The 26,803-nt window shown below is 59.5% G+C and overlaps 6 protein-coding genes across 6 annotated transcripts, besides 1 other annotated feature; all 6 read left to right on the forward strand.

The window, feature by feature from the left end:
- Positions 1 to 1,837: 1,837 nt before the first annotated feature.
- Positions 1,838 to 4,543, forward strand: LPMP_261350 (guanine nucleotide-binding protein-like protein; the record flags this gene model as incomplete). Its single annotated transcript, XM_010701653.1, has 1 exon — positions 1,838 to 4,543. One exon carries the CDS (start codon positions 1,838 to 1,840, stop codon positions 4,541 to 4,543), a length of 2,706 nt encoding a protein of 901 aa, XP_010699955.1.
- A 775-nt stretch (positions 4,544 to 5,318) lies between these two features.
- On the forward strand, positions 5,319 to 5,903 carry LPMP_261360 (prefoldin-like protein; the record flags this gene model as incomplete). Its single annotated transcript, XM_010701654.1, has 1 exon — positions 5,319 to 5,903. One exon carries the CDS (start codon positions 5,319 to 5,321, stop codon positions 5,901 to 5,903), a length of 585 nt encoding a protein of 194 aa, XP_010699956.1.
- A 722-nt stretch (positions 5,904 to 6,625) lies between these two features.
- LPMP_261370 (hypothetical protein) lies at positions 6,626 to 10,210 on the forward strand (the record flags this gene model as incomplete). Its single annotated transcript, XM_010701655.1, has 1 exon — positions 6,626 to 10,210. One exon carries the CDS (start codon positions 6,626 to 6,628, stop codon positions 10,208 to 10,210), a length of 3,585 nt encoding a protein of 1,194 aa, XP_010699957.1.
- A 1,799-nt stretch (positions 10,211 to 12,009) lies between these two features.
- Positions 12,010 to 13,767, forward strand: LPMP_261380 (hypothetical protein; the record flags this gene model as incomplete). The annotated part of the gene is made up of 1 exon (XM_010701656.1): positions 12,010 to 13,767. One exon carries the CDS (start codon positions 12,010 to 12,012, stop codon positions 13,765 to 13,767), a length of 1,758 nt encoding a protein of 585 aa, XP_010699958.1.
- Positions 13,768 to 15,108: 1,341 nt separating this feature from the next.
- Positions 15,109 to 16,725, forward strand: LPMP_261390 (hypothetical protein; the record flags this gene model as incomplete). Its single annotated transcript, XM_010701657.1, has 1 exon — positions 15,109 to 16,725. The coding sequence occupies one exon, from the start codon at positions 15,109 to 15,111 to the stop codon at positions 16,723 to 16,725; it is 1,617 nt and encodes a 538-aa protein (XP_010699959.1).
- Positions 16,726 to 17,314: 589 nt separating this feature from the next.
- Positions 17,315 to 17,854: a repeat region.
- A 1,245-nt stretch (positions 17,855 to 19,099) lies between these two features.
- Positions 19,100 to 26,341, forward strand: LPMP_261400 (hypothetical protein; the record flags this gene model as incomplete). Its single annotated transcript, XM_010701658.1, has 1 exon — positions 19,100 to 26,341. The coding sequence occupies one exon, from the start codon at positions 19,100 to 19,102 to the stop codon at positions 26,339 to 26,341; it is 7,242 nt and encodes a 2,413-aa protein (XP_010699960.1).
- Positions 26,342 to 26,803: the final 462 nt, after the last annotated feature.

Genomic DNA, 26,803 nt, shown 5'->3' on the forward strand with positions numbered 1-26,803 from the left:
GTGACGAGATCCCCTTCAGCTCTCACTTCATCCAACCCGCCCACCGTAGCATCGTCCTACGACAGCCCTGTCATTCTCTCTGACTTGGCTGCTCTTTACCTCTCTTCCTCCTGTCTCCCGCCCCTCTCCCCCACCCGCCTGCCTCTCGCCGCACGACTGGAAGCGGTCTCGTTATCGTCGGCCAATTCCACTACGCTGTTCACTAAGCCTCGCGCAATGGGACAGCCGCGCTCACACAACGGCCACAGCGATGCTTTTTTCTCATTTGCGGGCACGACGCCATATTTTAGTCACAGCGTCAGCCGAGACTCGACGAGGCAATGAAAACGACATGGGGTGGGTGGGGGGGAGGGGGGAGGAGGCGCGCGTACCGATGCACAGAAACACGGCAGCTGTAGGCCGTCTGCGCTCGCTGTACACCTCCTTGCCGCCCCCGTAGCAAGCGGGAGCTGGCGCCATCACGGTCTCCTCCGCAGCTCAGTGGCTAACACCGCAGCTCCACTCATTGAGGCGACAGCTGCAGCAGGCATGCACTAGCACTTCGCCGTCGTCCGGCGGGGGATCCTTTAATGACGACGGCCACATGCCTAGCTGCGAGTTGCCAAGCTCCAATTTCACAAGGGAGAATGTGCGGGAGGGCCAGAATGCTGCTGCACGCGGTGACATAGTCAGCAACGATGGCCTGCTGCACGGAAAGGGCGGGCACCACGGAGCGGAAGACGACAGCCACTGTCAACCCGTGCCCACACCGTCCTCCTATCGCCGTCGCCTTCATCACGACTCAAGCTACGCGACATCGTCAAGGACGAGAAGACCGCCTAAGAAGCAGTGCTGCTGAGCAGCAGCCTGCCTGCTGCGCGTGGGTCAGCCCAGCGGCGGTGTTCCACGTTTTGGCCATCCCTTCGCCTCTGGCATCGACTCGCTCGGCTAGGCCCCATTCATCAGCTCTGATTCTCCGTAGACGCCGTGCGTATGTCGGACTGGAATGCCCAGCCGCATTTGCAGTCGCCTCCGGCAGAGAATTTGTCAACGGCATCCTTACACGCTGGCCTCTTCCTTGTTAGGTCCTCGTCCTTCCGCGTCACAACAGTGAGAAGCGGGTTCGGGGACTGCCGTCGGCACGCCCGACCGCAACATCTGTTCTGCGCAGGTCCATGCAAAGTCGTCATGCGCACTGCCGCCGGCGCGGCTCACAAAGGGCTCGTGCTCCTCATTCTCATCACTATGCACGACCTCAACGGACTCGCAGCGTCGCCGGTAGGGCGATGCTTATCGTGAACAACCTTATTCACCCTGCTGCGTGCCGTCGTGCAGCTCCAATCCACAGTGGCCATGGTCTACGTCAAGTCTGCGCGTGTTGTAGTAGCTCATCTCTCCCTCTCTCGAGCCTGATGTCTCGTTCTGCATCCTCCTCTCAACTACTCCCCTCCCCTCCCCCATCCCAATCTGCCACCGCGGGAAAAACAGCATTTATCGACTACAGAACAAAGGGGCAACAACAGCGGTGAATTGGCACTGCTGGGTGAACGCCGCCCTCATGATAGTCCCATCCCCTGCAGCGCCTGGTCCTCCGCTCTACCCCTGCCCCCATTCCTCAAACACCGTCTCCCTCTCCCTTACTTGACCCATCATGACACACACACACACATCATCATCATCATCATCATCATCATACAAGCACGGATGTGTACCTGATCTCCCAGAAGAACTCAGCGTTGTCAAAGCGAAAGGCACTCCACCGCAGAAACACTGACTCTCGTAGATTGGCTTCGCGGCGGAGGCAAAACAGGAGGACGCACCGCAAAATCTCCTCAGTCACAGACACGCCCTCACTGCAATGCCACCGTTTAGTGGCAAGAAGAAGAAGGAGCAGCTACAGATGAAGCGGCAGCGCAAGCGGGATGAGGAAGAGCGTTCGAAGGTGCGCGACCGGGAGCGGGAGAAGCTGCGCGAGGACCTCGTGGAGCGCGGCGACGATGCCTCCGAGGACGTCATTGATGCTCTCCTACGCAAGCGAGCGGATCTGCAGGACCCAGCACGTGGACGCCGTGCTCGACAGCGTGAAAAAGAGAGCACCGTTGCATCGACTTCTGCGCATCGCAAAGCTGGCGGTGGCTGTGATGACAAAGACTACCAGTCTGGCAGCAGTGCAGCATCGAATGACTCGGATGGCGAATGTGGAAACCAGATGCGGTGCAGCACACTGTCGACAATGATGTACAACGCGGACCGTCATCATGGGGTGCGCAGCATCTTCGCCAAAGAAACCACCGCCGTCATTGCTGCCCGCAAGCAGCTGAACTATCGACCGATTCCGTGCCGGACAACGATGCCGCCAACAGGGATTGCGTTTGGCGAGTGGTTTGCCTTTCCATCCTCTGCGTCCTCAGCCGCGGCCGTGGTTTCACCGGCGGCGGCAGGCGTGAGCTCCAGGCGTGGCGGCGCTGGGGACGGCGGGGATGCTGGCCAAGTGAACGCGGAGGAAAACCTTGCCGTCATCGCGGCGGAGAAGCAGCGCCGCATGGAGCGTCCGTTGGTGTCGTCTGCCGGAGATGCGCTCGGCGGCGTGAGTAGCAGTGTGTTCTTCCCGTTCGCGGTGGAACTGCCCTCGCGAGGCTGGCACGTTGGAACCGAAGGCAGAGCAGTGGTGGAAGATGAAAACACGGTAAGGGCTGGTGCTAGTGGTGCTTCAACCCAACTGCAGTCGGGCCGATCGAGAGCGGCAACTCCTCGGGCACCTGTGGACGACTCCGCCACCTCGCCGTCGAAAGGCAGACACGGGGGGACAACGTGCGCGGGACAATGCAGCTCAGACCAGAATGAAGTAAGTGATGCTGGAAGCAACGACAGCAATGCGTCCGCAGTTCACACAGGTGTCACTTCTGCGAAGGAGCATCAAGACGACGCACAGTACATCAAGAGCATTGAGGAAAGGCGGTTTGGCCTCTACACAGACTGCGTGGACGCTTACCCCTTTCCTACTGCGCTCGAGGGCCTCGAGGTGAGCTCCTACGAACGGAACTTGGAGGTGTGGCAGCAGCTCTGGCGCACTGTCGAGCTGAGTGACGTCCTTGTCGTCGTGGCCGATGCGCGATACCCCATCATCCACGCCCATCTCGGTCTTCTCACCTACATTGCGAAAGAGACGCGCAAGCCGTGCGTGTTTGTGCTGAACAAGGAAGACCTCGTTCCAGCCTCCACGCTGCAGTACTGGCAGCGATTCCTTTATCGCTACTTGGAGGACCTGGGCTTCTTCGTGGAGCCGCTGGATGCAGCAGAGCAGCTGGGAGAGAAGGATACCAAGTGTTGCCGCAGTGAAGGCCTTGCGAAGGGAGGTTCCGTGAGTGGGCGCATTGTACTGCGCACCTTCACCGCCAACCCGATACCTGAAACGGCGGGACAACGCGACGGTGAGGTGGATGTAACACGGCGGCAGAAGAACCGGAAGAAGGCGAACGCGCACATCTACGAGAAGCTGCGCACTGGTCGGCTAAACGTGGCGACGCACCTTGGCAGCCGCCAGCGCGCTGCTGCAGGCGGCAGCGACAGCGAAGAGGATGATGAGTTCTGTTACGGCGCCACGGAACTGTTTGTGGGGATGCAGGCCGCTCAGTACGCACTTCAGCAGGATCGCCGCGCCTACAAGGAGCTCGAGGTGGTCGCTGGCAAGATCGCCGAGCTGCTGGCGACCTGCCGCCGCTTGGGCACTTTGGCGCGTGCCGCGGCGCAGGGAGAGAATGCCGCTGCGGTGGAACGGTCAAATGCAGCCTCGCCGCCGTCACCGATGTACGCAACATCGTCGTTGCGGTGCGTAGCACCACGCGCAGCACAAAAGAAAGCGCAGAAGAGGCGTTTGGCTCGTCACGGTGGCTTGGCCGGCGCTCCTACCGGTGACGACTCCGGAAACGAGAAGAGCGATGACGCTATAGAGGACCGGGCGTCAGATAGTCCTTCGTACCTCCACATTGGCTTCATTGGTCACCCCAACGTGGGCAAATCATCCCTGCTCAACTGCATTCGCGGCACGAAGGTGGTCTCAGTGAGTCCCACGCCAGGCCACACAAAACACATTCAGACAATTCCAGTGCCGGAAGCGCACTTGACGTTAGTGGACAGCCCTGGTTTGGCCCTTCCCGTCTTCGGCGTGCCGCCCCCACTGCAGGCTGTCCTCGGGACGCACCAGATCGCTCAGACACGCGACCCCCAGACCAGCATCAGCTTCCTGGCGGCGTATCTGCCCATTGAGAAAATGTACGGAATGCAGCGGCCCGAGTACGCGCTATCAGAGGATGGCTGGAGCTCGCACGAGCTGTGTGAAGCATATGCAAAGAAGCGCCGCCTCTTCGTGAAGCATGGCAAGGGGGCCCTCGATGTCCACCGTGCGGCCATTGCCCTTCTGCAGGAAGCCTACGAGGGGCGGCTCGCCCTCTTCTACGCACCACCAGAGCTGAATCTTCTGCAGTCCACGTGGTATCGCGAGCGCATTCGCCCACATCTTCTGCTGCCGGTATTCAAACCTACTCTTCTCGCCAGCACGCCATAGCAGTTGAGGGGACACAGCAGTCAAAGGGAGCTAGCAACTAGTGTTGTTGGCATGATCCTCCGCTTTTTAGTCTCCGCCGTGTAGGTGTATGATGGGCGTTACACCTCGCGTGTTGGCCTGTCTCCCTCTCATGGTTCTTGTTGGCACGCCTCCCGTGCTTACACGCATACTTACGCATCACCATCTGCCCTCTCTCCCCCTTCCTCTGTTCTGCTTGGGTGTTCGTGCTCTCGTATCAGCACACGAGCAAACGTCGGCCCCTCATCTGTTGGGGCATGAGTAGTTGGGAGTAACGGCACTGATGCAGCAGCAATCCCGTCTCTCTCTTCTTCTTTCCTGACTGCGTGTTCGTGTATGTGGCGCCGTCCCCTGTCGCCTCCCTCCCCCGTTGCTCTACGTGCTTGCGCATGAGGAAGGCGAAAGCGCTCTCTCACTTGCCCACCTCTTTCTGAGTGCACGCTGCTTGATGCCTTTCCCCCTCTCTCTTCATTTCTCTACAACAGCAGCCCCCCATGCCTTACCGCCTCTTATCGCCCTGTCTCCGTCTTCCAACCTACGTTTCTTGTTGCTTTTGCCTTCCACGTGTCTCTGTGCTCTGGGGATGCGCCTATGTGTGTATGTGGGGGGCTGGGTGGGGGCATCACTCACTTCACCTCTCCCTGGGCGTCTTCCGCATCGGGCTAGCATTCAAGTCATCACAGCATCATTCGTCACCCTTGACTACTCCCCCCCCTCCCTCCTCTCCTTCTTCCGTTCTCGCTTACCTGCCCGCGCAATGAGTGCCATTACGGAGAAGTACACCTTCAAGGATGACTACGTCAGTCCACGTGGCATTCCGAAGGTCGCCTTTGTCGAGAACGTGGCGGAGCTGGTCAAGTCGAGCGGCGACAGTGCCGAGACGCTGCTGAAGCGGTTCAGTGAGCAGTACAGCAAATACAAGCTCGCGGAGCACCGACTGATCCGCACGATGGCCAACCTCGAGGCGAAGATTCCGGACATCAAGAAGACGCTGCAGACCCTGGCGTTTCTGAAGAAGTCGCTAGTGGAAGAGAACGGCGGCAAAGGCTTTACGACGAACTACGGACTGACGGAGAGTATCTTCTGCCAGGCTAAGGTGCTTCCACAGAAAACGGTGCACCTGTGGCTTGGCGCAAACGTCATGGTCGAGTACACCTATGAGGAGGCCATGCAGTTGCTGGAGCGCAACCTGCAGAGCGCCACAGAGAACCTCGCGACAACGCAGGAAGACCTGGCGTGGCTGCAAGAGCAGCAGACCATCTTGGAAGTGAACACGTCGCGACTGTACAACTACGACGTCGTGGAGCGCCGTAAGAAAAGCGAGGAAGAGGCAAAGATGTGAATGCCAATGCGGTGATGGCGCACCGTAGCGGTTGGAGGAGGGCAGCGCCGCGCTTTCCGTTTCTCTCACACGCAGGTTGCCAGGTTGGATCGGGACGAAAGGGGGAGGTGCTGGAGAGAGTGAGAGGCTCCGCGGAGAGAGAGAGAGAGGGGGGGGGCGCGGTGCTGGATGCCCGACTGGGCGCGCGCATGTCTAGGCGTGCACTTGCGGTGTCGGCAGTGATAAGGGCAGGCAAAACCGCCCCCATACTCCTCTTCTTCCGGCAAAGCACTTCAGTACACATCCACATCTGTCAAGTGGCGCACCTCTCTTTCACCGCCCTTCTCTCGCCGCCGCCGCCTCCCCTGCGAGCTACTCGGGGAAGCACTCGCCTGCGCGTGGCATCCCCGAGTATGTGGGTGGGTGGGTGTGCAGTGACACGGATGAAGAAGAACTAAAGAGAAAAGGGGAGATTCAGCCAGCATCTGCAGGCAGCGGGGGGAGGAGGTACGTAGGTGGCGATGGAGAGTAGATGGGGGGCAGGGGGAGTATCGGAGATGTTCGCCCTTGTCCGTCTGTTTCCCTACCATTCTTCTATAGGGTGCATATCTGTCTCTCGTTCTCTCTGTGAAGTCGATGAGGCTAAGTCGCCTGGGACCCACGGCATTCGGTGGTGTGCCGACTTGGGATGGGAAAAGAGGTAGAAAAGAGAAGCAACGCAGTGGGCACAGGCAGACGCGTACATGTACATGATGCTTTGGGTTCGCGCTGCAGCCCGTGCGGCGTACCATTCTCTGGTGAAGGTACAGGTGGTCTTCTACAGGAAGCGGGGAGATGGTGCAGCAGCTCCTCTCGCGCGTGCACTCGTCGTGGAACGCACTCTCAGCAACTACTTCTGGCAATGCTTCACCTTTCCTTCATCCCTTCTTCCCCTCCCCCTCCTCCTCTCATCTCCATCGTTGTTCTTCGAGTGGACCTCGCTCCTTCAAAGTAGAGTCACTCACAGCCCGACCACGATGAGGCGGCCGTCACTGTCACTGCAGGCGAGCTGGCATCATCGAAGCTACGGATGCAGCACTGCGGCGGGCGCCGGTGATGATAAGCTGCGACGCTGCGCAAGACCGGTGTCGTCGGCTCAAACTTCGGACGTAGTCTTTCGTATGGGCATCAACCCACCATCGGAAGTGTTGAGGACAAGAGTAATCTCGTCCCCCTCTCCCCTATTCGCACAGTGGCAGCAACGGCGCCACGTGTGCGATGTGGTTTCTGCATCAGCACTACGATTGCATAATGTCGCCGCCGGTGAGGCGATTACAGATAGCCAGCTCACTGGCAATCTTTCAACAGCCCCACTCGGGCCACCAACTGTGTGTCCCCCATCCTCCTCCACCGCCAACACGTCGGGTTTGACTCCTGACACGTCGGAAGCCTCACTTGTGATACAGCTGCAGATGCTCACAAAGAAATACCGAGGAAAGCCAAATAGCCACAGCAGCAAGGTGGTTGTCGACAGCCGTACCACAGGGGCAGATGTGCCGGCGTTGGCAAAGTCGGCCGGTGCCCTGACAGATCTCTTGAGTGACGCTGCCGTGGGTGTGAGCGGCAGTGGGGACGACAGGGCCTTAACGCTTTCGCACAACAGTGAACCAGCCTGGCAGCGAGGGCTTGAGCTTGTGCAGACCGCCTCGTGTGCCACTGCAGAAGTCATGGAGTGGCTCTTGTTCCTCTGCCTACGTAGTACCCAAGCTGCAGCGGAGGCTGCCGACTCGCTCGCTGGGGCACCGCTGGAGGTGTGCGAAGGGGTCTACGGCGCTTGGAGGGAGCTGCATCGAGGCCAGAAGCCAGAAAGTGATGCGACAGCAGTTGTGGACAACACTGTGGCAGCCTCAGCACCAGCACATGAGCTACAACCGTCCTCGCTGCTGGTGTCGGACCCGTCTTCTTCCGCTCGAGTTCAGCCTCAACGTCACCGCTCACCTTTCAGCCCTAAAGGCGTTCACCACCACTACGCCACGTATCTCCTGCGTGACCTTCACCACGCACAGACGGCCGCCGCGTCGTACAAGACAACGCACAAGGGCAGCAGCGGAACCAATGGCAACGTCGACGACGATAAAGTATCGACACCCACCAAGGACTTGGATGCGACACAGACGACGCTGATGCATCACGCGCATTACCTGGTTCACAGGGTGCTGGAGGTTCTCCTGGTACATCTTCCACAAGACGAAGCGCTGGCGGCAGCGGCAGGTCCGGCTACGAAGGCTGCGGAGCAGACCTACGGCGTGGAAGGCGCGCTCTCGCGGCATCGCCAAGCTTCTCTGCGCCCCACCACTGCCTTGCTAGTTATGGAAGCGGTGCGCCATGCAGCGCAACTTCATAGGCAATCATCCGCGTTGTACGGCGTTGGCCCGTCCGGCAACTTTCCCCTCCTGTCTTACCTCTGGGAGGCGGCGCATAACCGAAGTTTATCGCAGGACGCACCGGCGATGCCGCCTTCGCTGACTAACTCCGCTCTCGCGGCGGTGGCGCGCGAGACCTTCGAGACGATTATGAGAAGCTCAGCAACGGCGCCAACCCACACGCTCGCAGGTACTTCGCAACAACAGCAGCACCATCGTCTGCAGGACGACGCCCTTGCCCTTTACGTGGCCTTCCTCGCGACCATCTGCATGCCTACTATGCCACAGAGCCGCCTTGAGATTGAGTTGCAGGCCATTGAGTGTTTTGTTCTAGCTCGCTCACCGACAGCACGCCAGTTCAGCGTGCCGTCGCAGCAACAGCAGCACCAGGAGCAGGCGCTCAGCAATGGCCCACCGCGATCCCTCATCGGCGCTGATCGAACGACTCATGATCAATGTGGGTCTGCATCCAGTGCATCAGCTCTGGCAGCAGCTGCCGGTATGCGGTGGCTGCTGGCCACGTATCTAAGCCCGTCGTCGTCGGCGCCAGTCTCAGGACCAAGAGCGGAGGCAGCCCACTCTCAGTGGGACCTTACACGCGACACCGTTGTGACTGCGCTCTGTCGGCCAAACTCTCTGCTCACACCGAGCAGTTGCGAGCCCTCTTCAGCCACTCACGCCTCCGATCAAGATGCACGTGTCACGCCGTTGCGTACCCCACCCACTCCACTGCCGTGGTGTGCATGGATGCTGCAAGTTCTTATCCACGATGATGCTCTTCGTCAGCAGCAGGAACAGGGGTCAGGAACAGCATCCTTGGGCGGCTTAATACGTAGCGATGCCGATGAGATGTCGACGCTGGCACTCTCCATTCAGTTGGTCATGGAGCTCCGGCGCCACTCTCAAGCGACTCTTGCCCGTCATGGGCGTCCATGGTTGAAGGAGCATCGGCTACTGCAGTTGGTTTGGGCAACGTTGCTTGGTGCCACTGTACGAGGTGAGCTTCTCCCCACCAACTCTTGCCGCGCTGCCGCTGACAGCGGTTGTACGACACTCCACAGCGCAAGGACAAGGGTTCGTCCTCACTGCGGAGCGCCCGCCGTGCTGCAGAGGCTGTGCTACCCGCACTACGATAAGACGCAGTGGCGCCGCCGGTCTGTCAATCTCTACGTGCAACTTCTCGACCAGTGGGGCGAGTCAACGCAAGTACGGCTGGTATTTGCGACAGTAGCGCGGCGCGAGCGTGATTGGCAGCTGGAGGTGCACAAGGCGGTGCTGGCGGAGCGCCGGGGGCTCGTCCGTGTTGGTAATGCGGTCGAGGGCTGCGGTGAGGATGACTCCGCAAGCATAGGCGACAGCAGAGTGAAGAAGGGCAACATGGTGGAGGGTCAAACCGCAGCGTCCACAGCTACCGAAGACCCACACAAGACTCTGCTGGTGAGGGTCTTCCGTCGGTATCGCCCCGCCCTCAACCTCGAGTCGTGCCTCATAACACTGCGACACTGTGGTGTGCCGAGGCGAACTCTTGCAGAGTTGTGGGACGGGCCGGCGGGTGCCAAGGATGACAACGAGGATAGTGTTGGCGCTCCTGTTGCTGCAGCAGAGGTCAAGCTCGCAGGGGAGGTGCTGCAATACATGATCTGCTCATTGCACGTTGTGGTGCACCACTGCGCACCGAGTGGAGGTAATGCGGATGCGAACGATGAACAGAGAGACTGGGCAGATGACACAAAAATGCCGCGCACGTCCCGGGCTGCTGGCGACCCCGGAGCAAACCTGGCGAGCAGGACTATAGAGGCAGATGGCCTTCCTGTTTCGCACTGGGTGGAGTGGATACGCAAGTCATGTGTGCCGGCGTTAGCGCACCTCTACCAGTCTGCAGGGCTGGAGGATGCATGGGAGCAGCTGAGGTACGGGCGCGTGTAGCACCAAAGGTAGCAAGAGCTGTCGAGGAAAGTAGAGGGAAAGGGAGAATTGTGCTAAAGGGACGCGTGTTCATCCTGCTAGGCACACCCACGTCGAGGGGTGGTAGGGGCGGGGGAAGAGGGGTATTGAGGAATGGCGCATGTATCGGATTCTGTTCATGTTTTGCGCGTCTCTCGGAACGGCGCCTTCTGAGGACGACTGCAGGCCTTTATGGCCTTTCTGCTCTCTCTCTCTCCCCACCCCACCCCAGCATACCCCTCCGCCTCCCCTCCCCATTTCCACCTGCGGTCTTGTCGTTGTGAGTTGAGTGTGTGGTTACGCGCTTCCGTGTTAGCGCCGAAGTGGAGGGCTCAAGCTGAAAGAAATGCGGCACGAAGTGGGAACAAAAAGGCAAAAAAGAAACGGTGGGCATCGACGTACTCGCACCTTCTGAGATGCAGAAGGCTTTCCATGGAGAAGGTGCAGGTCCTTCGTCATCATCATCACACTCGCACAGTTCTTTGCTGACTTCACGTGCGCAGTGGAGGCATACGCCAAGCAGGGCACTGCACTCCTCCTCTCCCTCCTACCTCTACCTCATGACACACTGTCATGAACAGAGGGCGGTGCCTACAGCGAAATCTATTTTTTTCCCTTTTTCATACTCTGTAGGCGGTCTTCCTCATTCCTTCTACCTCCCTCTAATCCTCTCACGATCTCCATCATACTCGTCCCTCCTCCATCTTACCCCACTCCTCGGTTCGCTCTTTCGGCTTCCGATGTAACCTCTCCACTCACCCTACATAGCGTGCTTACCTCCATCACTGCTCGTCAAGCTGCATGGATCACCTACACAGCCTTGTCACGATTTTTTTCCTTCGTTGGTGCACCTCGGTCCGTGCATTTCACTCGGTGTAAGCTCTGCACTGGCACCGCTGACGCCTTCCAAGCAGCCCCCCCTCTCCCCTCCCTCTTCCCCTTCCTTCTCGCCCCTTCCACCATTCGTTCTCCTCAGTTTATTCCGAGACCCTTTCCACAAGTCATCGGCGTCTCCTCTTTCTATTCTCCTACCAGCCCCTCCGACTCTTCTCTCTAACAACAGCTCCTCATCACCTTTACCTCGTCCATACCCCCTCCTCCCCACCCCCTCCCAACTCTCTACAGCCACTCTCTCTCTCTCTCTGTGTGTGTGTGAGGTATCACGCACAGAGAGAGAGAGAAGCGCTTCAAGAAGAAGGTGCATAGTGGGCAATAACGCGCTTTCCTTTCCTTTTTTATTCCGATTCGATTACTTCCCCATCGCGCACCTTCACCTCACCTTCTCCCTCCTCTTCTTCCTCCCCTGTACCTCTACGCTCAGCTCGCTGTAGTTTGTGTCTGCGTACTTGTGCTGCCTACAAGTCGGTGGCCAAAACCGAAGAGGGACGAGATCTCGAGAGAGAGTGAGGAAAAGCGCCTCATCAGCAGGCACCGCGCTGCGTTGTTTTGTCGCTCTTTTTTTTGTTTCCCTTTTGCCTTTCAGACCAAACAACCGCGCGCTCGCCCTCCTACCCCCCCCCCTCTCTCCCTCGTGTCGCACATAATCGCGCGCGTATTGTCTAGTTATTGGGAGCGTATATTTTTTAAGGGGACTCGCCGCCCTCATCACCTCAGCCAGCCTCTTGTCTCTATCCCCTCCCCGTATTGTTCTCTTCTCTGTGTTCTAGAGGAGCGTTATTGCTGAGGCCACATCACACACACACGCACACGCCCTGCTCTTCTTATTGGTTTCTCTTTCTTCCCCTTATTCTGCCGCTCATAGGCACACAAGTGCGCAGCAGATGGGTGCAGGTAACATTTCAAAGCACTCCCGTGGAGGGGGGACGTTGTCGACGACTGGTGGCGTGCCAGGGGCGGCCGCCACGAAGGCGACAACGAATCCACGCGACCAAGTAGACGCACCTAAATCTGCAGCGCCCAGCGGTGCCGCCGCAGCAGCCCGGACCAAACCCGACGCTGTCGTCTCGTACAAAAAGGGGGACATGCTCCGTGTCATTGTGCGCTTGCTTAAGCCAGGTGAGACGCTGCCGCAGGAGGTGGGGCGGGTGATGGAAGGGGCACCGATCTCTGGGCACGACATTCCCCCTCCGCCACAGCAGCAGCAGGAGACGAGCAAAGAGGAGACGACTTTCGGGTGGTTTGTCGAGGACCTGGAGCGGCCAGGCACGTGGGAGCCATACACAAAGGAGTCAGCGGACCGTCTGGAGGACGCCTTCCTGAGCATGCGCGACACGTGCACGGTCGTCATGAAGAAACGAAGCTACATCGTAGACTTGCAGACCATGCAGCAGCGGCCTGCGGCGTCGGCTGGAACCGCCAACACATACTCCGCGCAGCAGCAGCGCACCCGCGAGGTGAAACGGGCGCCGGTGGTCACCTACACTGATCCCAACACAGGTGAGTTGAAGACGCGAGAGGCGCCGCCGAAAATGCTGGACCCCTTCGCGGAGGACGAGGAGGATGGCAACGACCAACAGCCACAGAATATTAGCGAAGGTGACGGTGACGTCGTCGGTGGTGGTGATGGTACGGGTGAAGCTACCGTAGCCGCAGTAGCTAGGGACGGTCGTCTGCCGCATCTCATCCGGACTGTTATACCACACACCGCGTCGATCTACACGATGGAGTGCACGCCGGACGTGCAGCAGCTTTGCCCGGAGGCACGTGCTGTCGTCGAGCCTACTGGGGGCCCATTGATACTGTCTGGTGGTCGTGACGTGCAGCTGCTAGAGTGGAGCATTCAAACCAGCACCGTTGTCACGCGCTATGAGCTGCCTCGAGTATCGCCCAAGAACTCTGTGCTGACGGCCAATTACTCTTCGACGGCCAAGTGGATAATCGCTGGGCTGGACGACTACACCGCGCGCCTGTACGCCATCGGGAAGCCGAACGAGGTCTATCGCCTGGAGGGGCATAGCCACAAGGTGTACGGCGCTGGCGCGCTGGCGGGTGACTCGCAGGTCGCAACGGCGAGTATGGACTCTCGGGTGAAGCTGTGGGACATCGCGACGGGGGACTGCGTGCGCACAGTGGTGCCTCACAATTCCTACATCTTTGCTCTTCGGTCTCACCTGACCGACCCGAATATTGCCCTGACCGCCGGTGAAGACCGCAGAGTCTGCATGCATGACTTCCGCCAAGAAAACTCCGTCGTGGCAGCGTTCACGGGGCACGAACGCACCATATGGGACCTGGACTGGAACCCGGTCAACACTACCTTCGCGGCGTGTGGCATGGACAGCACAACGCGCATCTTCGACCCGCGTGTCAACAATGTGGCTCTTGTGACATTGCGCAGCCACAGCCGCCCGGTGCACAGCATAAAGTACACGCCGCAGGGGCGAGGGCTGCTGTCGTGCAGCAAGGACTCATTTGTGAGCATGACCGACACCGCCAACTGGACGGTGCAGTGGCAGACCAAGGCGCACCCCTCGACTGTGTTTCGTGTCCGCTGTTGCGCTGGCAAGTCTGTCATAGTGACGGGTGGGTCGGATGCCTGCGTGAATGTGTGGAGCTGGGGGGCATTGGCACAGCTCTGAGTGCAACGGAGAAATCATGAGAAACTACTCTGGAGGCTGGCCGCAGAAGCCGCAAAGGGGAGAAAAAAAAACACACTAACAGAGGAACATGTCAAAAATAGGCGCACTGCATGCGACCTGTCTGTGCAGAGCGTCGCCCTACTCTTAGAGCTTTCCGTCTCGCCTTTCCCGCATGTTTGCCAGAGGTGAGGATCTGCGAGCAAAGCAGGAAATAAAGAGGCGATGTGCACGCATACCCAGACACACCTGCTCTCTTCTTGGTCTCGTTGCGTTCGTACAGGTACGCATGTATATACTGTGTGGGTGTGTATTACTGGCATGGGGGGAGGGGGGAGGGAGGAGGGGGGGTGGAAGTGGTCGGTGAAGAGTCAGCGATGTGGTGGTGATGTAAGTGCTGCTTTGTTTGTACCGTTGCGTTTTAAGAAACAACTGAAGAAGACCCGTGCGTGTTGTGTACGCGGGTAGTTGAATCGATAAGATCGCTTCCGTTTAGCTCCATCAGACCCACCCACACTCCCTCTCTCCTCGCCCCTTTGCACTCGTGTCTCCCCCCTACTATATACTTGAGTCGCGTATTGAGTCACCGTGGGGAAGCCCACCCCCATCCTCTCGCCCCTCCCCTCGTATGCAGAAAACAAAGTAAGATGAAACGCGGAACTCTACAGCTCTAGACGTCAGCGCGTGAGTACAGTACGCTGACCCGCTCACTTTTCTCATAGGGAAACCTCTGAGTCCGCCAATAGCTTTACCGTCTTGTACTTTGTGTGCTTTCCCTCTTGGAAACCCCCTCCTCTTTCGCGCTCTCTCTCCCTTCCTCCCCCTTACCTCGAACAGCATGAACGCTCGCACACGCACACACATACACACGTATGCGCACATGAAATCCTCGCAATCGCCCCAAACACTCGACTCAAACGTGAGAGAGGAGCAGAGGGAAAGTAAAGAAAAGGCAGGGCAAGGCGCGTCCGGCACTGTTAAAGGGGGCTAACGTCTATTTTCTCCTTGTGCCTGTGTCTGGGTGCGAACTGGAGGTGTTATTGGGGCAACTTTCAGCGTCCTCTCCCTCCCTCCCTCCCTCCCACTTCCCCCCCCCCCCCAACCACAAGAGGTGCGACTGCCCTGCTAACCCGATTGTTCCTTATTTTTTTGCTCGATTGCCTCTCTTACGCAGCGGTTCTCTTCAGGTGTGTTCGTTGGTTCCCCCTTGACTACTTGTTGAGTCGCTGCCAAAGTTCTCTCTCTCTCTGGGTGGTGAGGACATCCTCTCCGGACAACCAGGCTCGCGCTTATTCCTTTTCTCTTTCCTTTCGTTCACAGAAAACTTCCAGGGCGCGCACGCACATGGTGATGCTGAATCATCGTGTGGTGCTCTTCGCGACCCCGATGCACGGGGTGGAGCTGGCAGGATTGCTGTTCACGGACTACATCTGCAGCTCGCTGCTCCAGATGGACATTGCCGAGGCACTGAGCGACGTCAACGGATGGCTCGCTTTCTTTAGAAGCGGATTCAACCCTTCCACGCTCCTGAGCTTCTACAGCCGGCTCATTAGCGAGCGGCTGCTCCTTCGGCTTCTGGAGTGCGGAGTGTCAGCGCTTTGCATGCACAGCAAATTCAAGCTGTGCAAGGACGCGCTTGCGTTTCACTGCATGTACGCGATTGTGCGCGACTATCGCTACGGTCGTCTATGGTGCACGCGACTACTTCGTTTCGCGGGGCAGTTCCTCTATCCAAGCTTCCTGCGACAGTCAGAAGGTGGTAGTAGCACGAGCAGTAGCAGTAGTGCCACCTCACGCCCAACTGCGCCCAGTTTGATGAGAGGCGGCGCCGTCTCCAACACGGCACCGAAGCCCTTCACAGAGTCAGATTTGGTGGACTCTGAGGTTGCCTTCTACCGAAACCCCACCCGGCCCTCGCGGACGAAGCCGTTTGAAGCGATGCCGAAGCCTTGCCAGGACGCGCTGCGCTACTACCTCTACAGCTACCAATCACGCCCCTTCTACACCGTCTTCGTCAGCGGCCTCATCGCGGACGCGACGCTCTTTGCCGCCGAGCAGATCGTCTGGTGCTCGCACTTTTACCAAGAGCGCACAAAGCGAACCTCGCGGTGGCGAATGCTGAAGCCCTTCGTTGCTGACCTTGTCATGGTATCGGCGCAGGCAACTTTGGTGTATGCGGCTCGTGTGGCAGGCGTCTTGATTGGGCAGCGTCTCTCGCGCGAGCCTACTGGCGGCGGCATCTTCTGGGGAGAGCGTGTGACACTGCTGCTGCTATCCCCAGGCATTCAACACGTGAGCCTCATCGCGGGGCGTGCTGTTCGTGACGCCCTCGAACGTCGCCACCCCCGCACCGTCGAGGACGAGGAGGAAGACAAGCGAGTCGAAGAAGAATCCGAAGAGGTTGCACGGGCTCAGGCCGCTGCTGCGCGCGCCGCGTTTGCCTTTACCTCGGTCCCTCTCGGCAACGCCAACGGGGATGCGGCGAAAGACTCTAACGATGCTGGTGCGAGAGTAGGCGCTGGGGGTTCAGGCCACGGCGGAACCCTGGAGCACAACCGTATCAACTACTACGAGGTGCTTGGCGTGACAATGCAGTCCAAAGTACCAGAGATCCGGAAGGCATACCGGGCAAAGGCGCTGCTCAATCACCCCGACCGCGTCGGCAAGAACCCTGTGGCACAGGAGCAGGCACGACAGCAGATGTCGATCATCAACGAGGCCTACGACACACTGATCGACTCTGAGAAGCGCGCGCAGTACGACGTGATGCGCCGCTTTTCTGAAGGCCCCGAACTTTTCAAGAAGCTTGAATCCATGACTACAGTGCAGCTGGCTGCAGTGAGCACGGTGGCTGTATTAGGCCTAGGTGTGTTGACTGTTGCGTCGGCGTATGGGCAGTATCTAACCATCTACCAGCGGATGACGTCACTGGGACGCAGCCCGCTAATGCTCTTCTCTTAACATTGCTGCGCCTTTGCTGTGGAAACGTGCAAATGCGGGGAAATGGTGGGCACCGAGCGCCCCTCCCCCCTCCACACACACACACACCACCACCACCACCACGTAACCTACACGTTGCACGAGAGGGATCTCACACGCACCATCGGTCTACTCCCCTGTTTTCCCTCTTCAGCCCGCCCCCTCAACCTGCACTCCACGGGGAGGAAGTCGCACCGCCAACCCTTCGTGTTTTTACCCTCTTGGAAAGGCTAGCGGGAGGCTGAGGGTCTGCTTAACAGCTTGTCACCTTAGTCTCTCTGCACAGAAACCTCTCACTGTTGCCCTCCTTTGCTTCTGAGCGCCATCGCGCGCATAAGTGCTTGCCTGAGTATCGGCCGTGAGGGAGTGGGCATAGCGCGGAGGTGAAGAGGTACTGGTAGTGAGGCGATAAAACGAAGGTGGGGGGAAAGTACCTCTCCCCTGCCTCCAATCGCACTTCGTCCTCGGTGTTCTCCACCGATGTGCACACTCCTGTGGATCCGCCGCTGTCAGTGTTCGTTTTTTATCGAATAGGGTGGCGCGCACAATCTCCCTGACGACACTCCGGAAGGAGGGCATCCCTCAGTGCGCCGTACCTAGCGTTCAGTGCCCCCACTTTGTGTGTGGGTAAGCCAAGCAGCCGTCTTCGATACCTGCCAATACTGTGCCACCTCTGGTGGTGGCTGGGCTAAGCACTCCGGGTGTGGGGGAGTCCGTGTAACGTGTAGCTCTACTGATGTCTGCAGTCGTGCCCTGGGCGGCGTCGCGTTGGAGAGACCTGCGCCTTGCAAACATGGTTGTGCTACCCATATGATGGACAGAGTATTAGCGTGACTCGAACTCATCGCACCCGACTCTGACCGCCTACTGGTGTGTACAGCCTCAGTGTCGCCCCGAGGTGGATGCACCAGGTGGTGACCAGCATGATAGAAGGGGCTGTGAGGCGACCTGCAGAGCGAGGTGGGTGGCGTTTGGGGCAGAGGCTGTGCTCCGATGACTGGGTCAGCATTGTTGTAGCCCGTGTCTACGGCTGCTTTGCACCGCACGATGTGTCTGTTGCGCGCCATGGGCAGAGTGGACTTGAACTCATGGCTTACAGTGAAGAACGGACACGATGAGCAAAGGGGAAATGGACGAGAGAAAAAGAAACGAGTAAAGTGTTGCGGTGTCACCCTCGCCATGCCTCAGTCTCCCTCTGCGACTGTGCACTCATCCAGCGCACACCCTCACACGCACAGAGAGAGACGTGCTCTGCACGTCACCCGCGGAAGGGAAATCATGGCTACCCTCCTCTCTTCATTCCCACCCCACTCCCCATGCGCCGCACATCCGCAAAGGAACAAAAAGAGAGAGAAAAAATAAAGCGAAGCTGCAGAACACGCGTGCACGTGTGTGGGCCATCAGCGAAACGCGCGAGGTGAGAGAGGCCGGGTACCCGCATGTATGCAGGTGGAGGAGCAAAGATACTTGCACATGTGTCTGTCGGGGCTGGTGGGTCCATTGAGGTCTTAGGTGCCCAGCTTCGGACCCGCCTCTGCCGTTGCCTCTGTACGTAGGTCCCTTTCACCTTTTCATTCATGACCAGCTGGACTTCCTCTGCATGCGTCTTCCACGGCGAAGAAACTATGCACATCTAGTGCACCATGACTGCAAGCAGGCACCACTCGCTGTTGGAGTTGTACCACCGCCTTTAGTGTGCCCTCCCTTCACGCTCCGCGTCTGCCTGTGGTCAACATATCGCACCGCCCACTCTCAGCACATACACTCTCAGTCGACTCTAGCATCTAGAGGCGTGCTTTAACGTTCACTGAGAGCCGCTGCTATCTACTGCATAAACCGTGCTGCAGCCCCCTTCCCCTCCCCATCCCCATCATCACTATGATCTTCTCCCCACACACACACACGCACACTCCGAGTTCGACTTGCTTCTACGTTTGTCTCTGATCTCTTCTCCAGATCCTTTCTCGCACACAGACACCCGAACATCATCTTAAAACAAAGCGCTCGTACGCACGTGGTATGGGGATTACACGCACACACGCACACACGCATACAGACATACATCTGTCTACGTGTGTGTGTGTGTGTGTGTGTCGGTATTCTTCCCTCTGACTTCTCCGCGTTGTTTCCTCTTTTCCTTCGTGTTGCTTTTCACTCTTCTCTCGCTCGCATCGACTTGACATCTTACGCGTGCCCCCTTTGGTTCACGGCCTCGTTGCTGTGTCGCACACCCCGACTCGACCCCCCTCGCTATTGGGTGGCTTGGTTTTCGCCAGTCACGCGATTTCAGTCAGAGGTCTGCTTGTCTCCTGTGCCAGTCTCCCCCCCTTCCTTTTTTTCCCTCTCCCTCCTCTTCATGCATTGGACTGGGATGGCGGATGCAGCAGCCGGAAGTGATAGCGCGGGTGTAGCACCGCAGTACTACGACCTCAGCGCCCCACTCACCCGCCCCGTCACGACTATTCAGATCGAAAATTTTACGCCACATAAAGGAATGATACCGTCGCTCGTGCTCGCGGATGGCAGCCACTACTTCGGCCCCGTCATGGAGGAGGGAAGGTATCGCATCCCGTGTGGGTGCGGCATCATACTGTTCCAGTATGATGGGACGGTGAAGCCAAACTTTACCGTCGCCGAAGCGGCGGCCCCCGATAGCGGCGGCGGCGGACTCGCTTCCTTCTTCTTTGGCCGAGGTGCTCCACAGGATGGCGGCGCGAGTCAGGCATCAGCAGCCTTCAGTGCCTTGTGCAAGCGGTATCAGCAAGGCGATCGGTACGGCGGTGACTGGGCCAACGGTACGTTCCACGGTGATGGCGTGCTGGTGACAAACAGCTTCACCTATCACGGCACGTGGATGGAGGGGCAGATGCAGGGGAAAGGGACCATCTCTTACTCGCGCAAGTACGTCGATTACAGACCCCGCAACACGAGCGGTAGCGACGCCTCCACCGGTGGCAGTGGGGTTGGTGAGGGGGTGAGCAACCTGCTGCTGAAGGGACTCTCGTACGTTTCGCCCTTTGAGCTGGTCGCGACTGCTGCGGCGCCGAAGGAGTACATTGGCGATTTTGACACCATTCACTACCGCCATGGGATGGGACTGATGCAGTACTATAATGGTGACGTTTACGAGGGAGAGTGGCGCGACAACTGCCGTCACGGCCGCGGGAAACTGCGCAAGATGGACGGGGAGGTGTATGACGGTGACTGGGCCTTTGACCAGCGGCACGGCAACGGCAAGATCATGTATCCGAACGGGTCTTACTTCAAGGGCTCCATGGAGTACGATCAGCGCAACGGCGAGGGCATCATGCGCTTTGCCAATGGTGATGAGTTCTTTGGCACCTTCATGAAGGATCGCATCGATGGGCATGGCACAATGCGCTACCGCAACGGCGACGTCTACGAAGGCGCCTGGCGCGACCAGCTGCGCCATGGACAAGGGAAGTATACCTTGAAGCGCACAGGGGCGACGATGCACGGTGAGTTCCAGAGTGGGCTCATCCACGGACAGGGTACCGTCATCGTGCCGGGTGTGTCCACCTTCGTCGGCATCTTTGTGCGCGGTGAGCGTACCATCGGCACGATGCACTGGCATCCACAGCCATCACAGCAGTCGCAAGGAGAACTCGCCCACGTCGAGGCTGCGGCCGCAGCGACGTTGGAGAGCCCAGAGGCGCCCCCGCCGGACGGGACGCTGTTTCCAGACCCCGGCACCAGCAGTCCCAGCGCCACGGCAGCGATCGCCACCTCCATCGTGGCTAGCAAAGCAAGCGCCAAGAAGTACCTCTGCTACCAAGGGCAGTGGCAGGGCGAGCACATGCACGGCAGAGGTCTTCTTTGGTACACGAACGGCGACTTCTACGCCGGTAACTTCCACAAGAGTCACTTCCACGGTGCCGGCAATATGCGCTACGCCGCGGAGCAGGCTGAGTTTAGTGGGCAGTACGTCCACGGCATACGGCACGGGCTGGGGCTGTTGCAGTACGCCAACAAGTCCATTCAGGCTGGGCGGTGGCAACAGAACATCTTCGTGGAGGGGTACGAGGGGGAGTGGGACGGGTCTGTCTTTCATGGTATTGGACGGTTAACGATGCCAGTGGACATCTTCCTTGCCATGCGCTCGAGCAACTCTGCCCTGAAGCTGTCGGAGCTGAGCGCGATGCTGAACAACGGGCCTAGCATCATCCCGACAAGCGTGCCGCTCATCACTGGTGGTGAAGAAGGCCGTAGCGTTGTCAGCGACGGAGCAACATGGCCGGCAGCAACAGACGCCTTCTCAAGCGGTGCCGCAGTGCGTCGCGCAGACTTGCCGCCTTTCTTCATCGAGTTTTTTGGCCTATTCCGTAATGGTTTGCGGGATGGGCTGGGCATGCTCAAGCTTCCTGCACTGAACAGCCTCGTCGGTGGATCGTGGAAACTTGCAGAAGAGCGCAAGTCAGGCGGCGGTGGCGGCCAAGGTGATAGCGCTGGAGGCGGTGGCGACAGCGATAGCGCCGCCGGAGCGCCCTGCCGCCGAGACAGCACTGCCGGCCGTGCCTCCGTGCCGTCTATGATAATCAAGGGGCGTTGGGTAAGCGATGTCCTGCACTGCGAAAAGGGTGTATGGGCCTTTCCCAACGGCGTAGTCTACATTGGGCGCTTTCGCAATGGCGCCCGTGACGCTGCGCGCGCGTGCGTCTGGTGCCCAGATGGGTCAGTACTGGAGAGCGGATGGTGTGGCGATGCGCCGAGTGGGGACGGCATCTGGTACCAGCGTAACCGAACCAACCCGGTGTACCGAACGATTGTGCCGAGTCTGCTGCGTCACTCGCAGTCGCAGCGGTTGTCAGAGAAGAACCCTTCGACGTTGCAGAGCATCGCGCCCGCCACTGTTGGCGGCCAGAGCGCCCGTGACGCTGCTGGCGCGGATGGCAAGGGCGCAAGCAGCGCTCTGACGGGCGATCTTTTTAGCATGTCATACCTCTGGGGGCTAATCGGGTCTGGTCTCATCGCCCGCGGCTCCACAGGCACTGGAGACGGCGACGGCAGCACGGACGACGAAAGCGACGATGACCGGCCACGACGGGTACTCGTCGACTTCGGCAACCACCTCACGTTCTTCTGCTCCTGGTGCCCATACATGATGGATTTGAACACCTACACGGCAGTGGTGCTGCCCCAGATTGGGAGTCAGACAGCTCCGCTGTCGGATGGCATGCCGTGGCCGCAGCTGTACCACTCGCCAAGCATGTCAGCCGCTGTTTGCACATCGCAACAGTGGGCGGCAGAGACTGCGAAAGACGGGAGAAGAGCGCAAAAGAACACCGCAGCTGCAGCGCCTCCTGCTGCTGCTGCCGGCAGTGGTAGCGGTGGGTCGAAAGCCTCCATACCGTGGCCCGTCCCTACGGTGAAGCAAATCTCCACCTGCGCCAACTCACTTCATCTAGCGGAAGCACCGTCCAGTGTGGCGATAGGCCGCGCCAGTGGCTCCGGCGTTGTCTACTTTGACACCGGTGTCGTGCTTGCCGGGGAGTGGCTCGGCAACGTCCCTCGGTTGGCCACCCCATACCGCCCGTGGTCCGCCTTCGACCACTTCATCATGTGGCAGGCGACTCGGGCGTCGTCACGCAACTGTGCCGGCACGGTTCCGCACTTCACCGCGCCGCGGCTGCAGTCGTGCTACACCTCTGTCTTGGCGGCGGCACCAGAGCACATGATTGGTGAACCGCGTCGCGCTACTGGCGGGCGGCTGACTGTGACGACATCGCCTCTAGCGACTAACCGCGGCGGCGCGGTTGAAACGCATGCACCGGTATCGCCTACCCCACCGTCACTGCAGCCCTCTCCTGAGACACGCTGCACGTTGTGCGGGAAGAACTACAGTTTCTTCCGAAAGCGCACGCACTGCACCCTGTGCTTGCGCTCGACCTGCTCTTTCTGCCTGGGCCACATGGATACAGAGAGGCCGACCCACCAGGAAGATGTGAAAGCACTACTGCGTCACGCCTACCTGACAGCGGAGCAAGCGGTGCAGCTCTCGACCGCGGCAGCTGCGAAGACTGCCCTCACAAACGTCAGCGGTAGCGCAACCCGGCCCATCACCTTTCCGAGTTTCTCTGTAGAGCAAGTTGATCATGCATTCGACAAGAAGAACATCCCGACGGTGCCTATCTGCTCTGACTGCATGCGCGCGGTCCTGTGGAAGCTGCGGTATACGCAGCTGTGGATACCGATGTCGATGTTCGCCTCCGTTGTCGAAGGCAACAAGCACCAGCGCGAGATGCAGCGTAACAGCGGTGCCGTGGCTGCCCATCAAGCTGCTGACAATGTCCCAAGCGAAAGCGGCACCGCCGGGGGTGACGTCGACGGCAGGGCCGCAGAAGCAACGAACGAACTTACCACAGTCGCCTACAGTCAGGAATCCTCACCGCAGCGCTCGGATGTTGGGCAGTCCTTGTCTCTCTCTCCCGACCGCCCCGCTGCTTCAGCCGCAGCCTTGGATGAACGGGAGCGCCACCAACAAGGTGGTATGTTGCTGGATGGCAGCGACGCACTGCGCTGCGCTGCTACTGCAGACCCCTCCGAAGAAGTCTCAGCTGACGTTTCCGCCCACGCCGCCACGTTAGAGATGGATTCTGCAGCCATCGGTGAAGCGGCGCACGACCCGCTGGCCATCACGCAAGCAGAGGAGGCGGCTACTCAAAGCACGCCATCTACTCCTTCCACCGGGTCACCCTCGCGCGTCAACGACGGTGCAGTGACTGATACATCACCTGCGCCTGCTCCCCCGCCTGCTTCAGCCTCTAGTCGGTCGCTAAGGCCATCCAGCCACGCCGAGACGAGGTGGCGCACCTGTAGCACGGTCCTGCCACCGACGCAGTACATCATCTACAGCGGCTACACGTCACACACCATTCCGCACGTCTACGGCGAGCTCTGGTGGGGACGTCAGCACTACTACCGCGGCGGCTTCTGCGCCGGGGAGCGGCACGGGTTCGGCACGCAGTATATGCCCAACGGCGAGTGGTACGAGGGCGGCTTTGAGCGAGACGCATGGCACGGCGAGGGCGTCTACTACCTCGACGACGGCTCCGCGCTGCTCGGCGAATTCCGAAAGGGCAAGCTGCACGTGGTGCACTACCGCGGTGAGGTGGAGGAGAGTGACGTAGGAGGCGTCCGGCCGCACGGTCGCGGTATCGGCTACAGCCCAGACGGCTCCACCTATAACGGCGAGTGGGTGCATGGCCAGCGTCACGGCACTGGCATGCTGCACCTGGCCGACGGTAGTTCCGTGTACAGCGGCACATTTGTGTCCGATGCGATGGAGGGGATGGGCAAACTTGTAACGATCAGCGGGGCCTACTACGGCGAATTTACTGAGAATAGGCAGAACGGCAAAGGGCTCCTCTTCACCGCCAACTGCGTGGTGGAAGGATCATGGGTGCAGGGCACCTCCTCTGGCTTCACGCGCATCTACGAACGTGCCACCGGTGAGGTGTACGAGACGACCTACCACGACGGCAACGAGCGGGACGACTGTTTCACCGCGCCAGTGATGATAGAGGACGACGACGCCGTCGAGTGTGGGCAGTGTGGTATGGCCTTCTCCTTCTTCCACCGCCGGCACCATTGCCGCCTCTGCGGGGATGTTTTTTGTGACTCCTGCACACAGCACCGCGCGACGCTGCCATCGACTGTCACAGGAAACGGCGGTCCGAATGCGAAGAGAGACTCCGGCAGCCCCAGCGCATCGGTGGTGAATGGGCAGCAGCTGCGCGTGTGCGATGCCTGCTTCTTCCGCCTCTCCCAGCGCCGCATGATCGCTCTGCGCCGCTACGCCGACGGGAGTGTGTATGCCGGTTGCTGGAGTCAGGGGCAGTGGGTGTCTCGGGGGCTGTACTGCCGGCCAGACGGTGTGTTCGTGGTGATGGACACCCACGGTCACGCTCTCCTGCCGCTAGTGCACATCCCAAAGGCGAAAGACCAGCTCCAAGGCGACGCAAGCGGGGCTATTCAGGAGTCGGCGAAGCCGAGCGCGGTGCCGCCTGCTCGCGGCCTCGGCGTTGGCCGCCGCCCGTTGCGCACCACCGGTCTACCTGTCTCGTCATCCATCCTTCAGGATGCTGCCCCGGCAAAGGAACTTCTCGATGGCGTCGCGGAGAGCTCGTCTCGTAAGGACCTTGACGCATTCCTGCTCTGGTGGGCAACGACGCGCAGCCGCTGCGCCCTGCAAGTTCCGCTGGACATCTCGCTCGTGACGCACTACCAGCGCATGCCGGCACAGATGCTGCGCGGCCAGGAGGCCACGGTGAGGGCTGGCTCGGATGTCGCCATGTATTTGGCGGCACCGGCGCGCTGCATCCTCGAGGCACCCCGCACACCCTCTCTCACGCCTATCCGGTTGTTTGTCACACTGGCCGACTCGCGGCGGGAGATGCGGGAAATGGTAGAGGGCGAACTGGAGCGTACCTCTGCCAGCGCAGCGTCGCCAACAACAGCCGCAGCGGCTGCGTCAGAGTCAACTCTGTCGACAGAAGAAAAACGCACCATGGACAGTGACGTGGAGGCGGCGGCGTTGCGAGCGTCCAGGTTCATGCCGGTTGCAATACCTCGCGCTCCAGCGGTGCCCATCACTCCTGCTACGATGCCCGTCACGAGTGCGTCGGAACTGCCGACAGGGACTCCAACGGTTTACCCCGGCAGCTTCCACCCCGAGCACCACGTGCCGGGCGCAGATCCGCCGCAGGTGTGCAATGTGGATGCCTGGGTGACACGCCCGCCGCCGTCGATCGATCCCGACGACATCAGCGATGAAGATCTCGCAAAAATGATACAGGCGGAGAAGCTTTCCTGGCCAACAGATGCATCAGACGACAAGCACGCCGCTGCATCAACCATTCAATCCCTCATGCCACCTACACCGGCTCCTCCCCCACCCGGATTCAACACCACGGTGTCCTGGGATGTCTGGACAACGCGGGATGTGCCTCGCTACACCCCTCCGCTGCGGACGGCAGTGGCAGCAGGAGCCAGACCAGCCGGCCATTCACCGGTGGAAAAAGCCGCAGGTAGTGGCGAGGCCACTGCGGCGCCTCCGCCGATCCTGCGCAGTGAGGCAGACATGTACTTTGCTTGTCCATTCTGGGGTCCGACCGTACCAGACGCTCAGTTGCTCCTGGAGCAGGGCAAGATGGCGCAGGTGACGAAGCTGATGCGCCGTCTCCAGCAACAACACAGCCAAACCCTGAATCCGCAGCAACAGCAGCATCAGGAAAAGCAAAGGAGCGACAGCGGCAGCAGTGACTGCGACAGCGCGGGGAGCGACTGCAGAGGCGCTACCACGAGTGGTAGAGGGAAGACTCAACGAAGTAGTGTAGCAGACGCCTCGCTGAGTACGCTGCAGAGCCCGCAGGGCGGCTCCACCAATGCCAGCGCCTCCTCCTGGGAGGCTGGTCATCTGTTCTCGCCAGAGCAGCGAGCGCAGTGCGGCGATGGATGGGCACCAACTCCGATGCGTGGTCCATTCGTCTTTGACATCTCCACCCATGAAAAGCGCCGAAGCGCGGATGGGCTGCGCTGGTATGCAAAGGTAACGCAACGAGAGGTAACAAACTTTTAGTCACAACGCCGTTGATGTTCTGAATACTATTGGGAGGCATATGCCGTGTGCGTGCGTGTGTGTGTAGGGGGGGTGAGGGGGTGAGGGGGGGTTGGGTGTGTTTCGTCATACATGACTACATTATTTTGCTCTTTTCTTTTCAACTGTTGACTTATTTCGCTTCCCCCGGAGCAACAGCAGCAGCAATGTATTGCGGGTCGATCGATCGTGTATGGGAGTACTTTCTGTTTCTCCCATCAGCAAACAAGCTTCGTGTAGAACGGCAAGAGAGGAAAACGAAATTCAAAGAGGATGAAACACGTGTGCCATGGGCTCCACATATATGCAGCAACAAAGCAAAAGTGGTCTCCCCCACTCCTCCCATTGCGTGTCATGTGTGCGCTCATACGTATATGCTGGCTGTTCTTCGTATACCTGTGTGGGCGCCCGTGAGTTCACACAGACCAACATGCAGGCACAGAG

This window comes from Leishmania panamensis (genome assembly GCF_000755165.1).
Source record: "Leishmania panamensis strain MHOM/PA/94/PSC-1 chromosome 26 sequence".
In the NCBI taxonomy this organism is placed as follows: Eukaryota; Euglenozoa; class Kinetoplastea; order Trypanosomatida; family Trypanosomatidae; genus Leishmania; species Leishmania panamensis.